This window comes from Salvia hispanica, chromosome 4 (assembly GCF_023119035.1).
Source record: "Salvia hispanica cultivar TCC Black 2014 chromosome 4, UniMelb_Shisp_WGS_1.0, whole genome shotgun sequence".
In the NCBI taxonomy this organism is placed as follows: domain Eukaryota; kingdom Viridiplantae; phylum Streptophyta; class Magnoliopsida; order Lamiales; family Lamiaceae; genus Salvia; species Salvia hispanica.
This window is the reverse complement of record NC_062968.1, coordinates 36,738,390-36,741,268: the sequence shown is the minus strand read 5'-3', so window position 1 is coordinate 36,741,268 and position 2,879 is coordinate 36,738,390. Positions and strand designations below refer to the sequence as shown.

Sequence of the window (2,879 nt, the reverse complement as noted above, 5' to 3'; positions counted from 1 at the left end):
TATACTACTGCTGCTACTGCTGCTACAGTAATTAAAAGATTATAAATTCATAATACGAGCGATTAAAAATAATGAAAATTTGATTGCAAGGCTGTACGGAACCCTATTCAACTGACAGTCATTGAAAGACTAACAATTTTCACTCAGGTTTGATCAGAAAGTGAAATACTACTATATTTTAGTTTATTGGCTAAGAAAGAATAACCAAATAAACAGTAATTAGTTAGATAAATAAATAAATATATATAAAAAAGAAATCTGAAGCTAAGTACATGAATCACATGACTATTGAGCCCTTTTTTATATAAATGCACCAATAGTATGTGGAGTAACTGGTAATTATTCAAAAAAAACCCCATTTAAAGAAAATAATTAAACTGGTTTGATGCTTATGGCATCTTTGACTAGGACCCCCATCCCACGTTTCGATAATCACGAATCTACTATCTAATCATTCGGAGAAAACTTGAAAAGGTAAAAAACTGAGTTCGACATTTTGAACCATTGATAAATGATAATGATGAGAGTCGGCAGATAAAGCAAAAAATTGAAAAACAAAGGCCAATGGAATCTTTTTTATAAAAAGAGGAACTATCTATAATGAATTACTCGCAAATTAATATAATTAAATAAATATATGAAGCGTAGCCCTTACACCAAAAAAAGTAGTACTCCTAGAATGGATTTGAGTGAAGAGTCAATCAAGATGAAGGCTCATTTTTCTCATTCCAGCAGACAAGCATGGCAATGCAACGACGGAGAATGTAGAATTTGGCTCTTTGCTTCTTCGCCAATTTGCTGCACTTCTTTTTTAAGGATGTGCTTCGTTTTTCCTCGTACTCGATTTCGATCCCTTCTTCTCTTTCAGCCATAAATTTCTTCTTCCAACAACAACAACAAGTCACTGTTGGAGGTGGAGGTGGAGACGGAGATGGAGGTGGAGGTGCTCTGTGTGTATGTGTGTTGATAATGGTAAAGAATTTTGGGGTTTTAAGGGTGGTCTGTAAATGGGAAACTTGGCAAAGCAGTAGTACGAATTAACTTTTTAAAAATTCACCAACTATATTCATTGAGTCAGGAATATTATGTTAATTTTATTAAGTATAACTCATATATAAAAAATTAAAAATTTTCTCACTATCAAAAACACTTGCATTGAATAGTATAGTAGCCGTATTTTTAATAAGAAATTAACTATACTGATAGTACTTTTTTGTCTCCTATATGCATTCGTCAAGCAAGAGAATTGCAACTACGATATATCTTGACTATATATCTAATGAAAATAGTTCTAAATTTTATATTTTTAATTTGAACCTCTCACTAGTTAATACTACTCCATATGCCATCAGTGGATCTTTCCTCACAAAAAAATATTAGTAGGTTAAGTTATTCATACGATAGCATTATCACTGCTTTTAATGATTAATACGAATATTCAAGAAAAATAAGTTCCATTGCGGTACATCCTAAATAAGAATTGGTGAGTTTTTTTTTCATGTGAGTTGGTCAAGTGTTAGAGAAGTTAGCATCAAAAGTCCTAGGTTCGAGTCCTTCATAGCATGATTTTTAAATTTTAATTAACTATAGGATCCTGAGATTAAAATTATTTTTTAGAACATATTTCAAATTAGGTCTCTAGAAAATGGGATTTGTATTTTTAGATTTTTGAATTCAAAAGAATATCAAAATTCATTAGATTTTTGTATTTCAGGTTTTTCATAACTCTTTCTTCCCTATTATACAATTATTTAAGAGTGTAATTAACATAAATTCATTGGTAATTTCTGAATTCAAATTTAACTTTTTAATTTTACATACACTATTAAAAAATTATTACTTGGTATAAACATTACATTTAGTATTTATAATACTGGAGTAATAAGTACTGTTATTTTTATTATTATATAAAAATCATGAATATAAATTTGTAAACATATATAAATATATGCAGCAGTAATAATTTTAAATTAAATGCAAGTTGTATTTTTATTTATTATCCATTATCTATATAAGTGCACATACTTTTTAATGAATTAAAATTTTAAGAAGTGATTTATAACTTTTCAGTGACATAACAATATTCTTTTGAATTCAAGGACTAAAATGCAAACCCCATTTTTCAGGGACCTAATTTTGAAATCCACTCTTATTTTTATGTGTCCAGATGTGACTGTTGATGGTTATTTCAAAGTTTCAAACCATGTGCTAAATTAAATGATTAATTGTACAATCTGATACATCGCGTGTAATTTAGAAGTTAATTATATTGTTGTTTTATGAATTATACAATGTTTTGACTATTCGGGATAGACATTGACCAATTTTTATAAGGATTGTTCTTTGATTTTTTTGCGTAACATGGTTTTGTTAAGTATATACTCTATATGGTTTAATTGCATCGTTAAATCGTGTTTGTATCCGTAAAAGATTGGAATAATTGAGTGGTCGACGTCGTGAAGTGAACATTTCGATCTCAAGTGGAAACTGTACTATTTCTTGTAACTAGTATTAACACCCGTGCTATGCACGGGTCATAAGATTTTCAAATAATAAAAGCAAATTGTAAATAATTGAAAAAAAATAAATTAATATAATTATGTACTACACATGAAAAAAATATAGTACTAATCAAATTACCTATTCAACACACAATTTAATACATTGCTAATTTGTGAAATGAATGGAGAAAAATATATTTGTTATTTAGAATAATATATAGAAACAAATATTTATTAATTAGAATAAGATATAAAAAAAACAAAAAATTGGTAATCTAATGAATAAATATTTAAATCATGAATTTCGACTTTCATATTATACTATGAGGGCAAATCAACCGTGATAAAGGTAAAATCATTTGATGAACCAATTATCAC

General features: G+C 28.1%; 1 protein-coding gene across 1 annotated transcript; it reads right to left on the bottom strand.

Moving 5' to 3' along the window:
- Positions 1 to 547: 547 nt before the first annotated feature.
- On the bottom strand, positions 548 to 1,051 carry LOC125217868 (small polypeptide DEVIL 16-like). Its single transcript, XM_048119432.1, has one exon. It carries the CDS (start codon positions 870 to 872, stop codon positions 702 to 704), a length of 171 nt encoding a protein of 56 aa, XP_047975389.1. The 5' UTR covers positions 873 to 1,051; the 3' UTR covers positions 548 to 701.
- Positions 1,052 to 2,879: the final 1,828 nt, after the last annotated feature.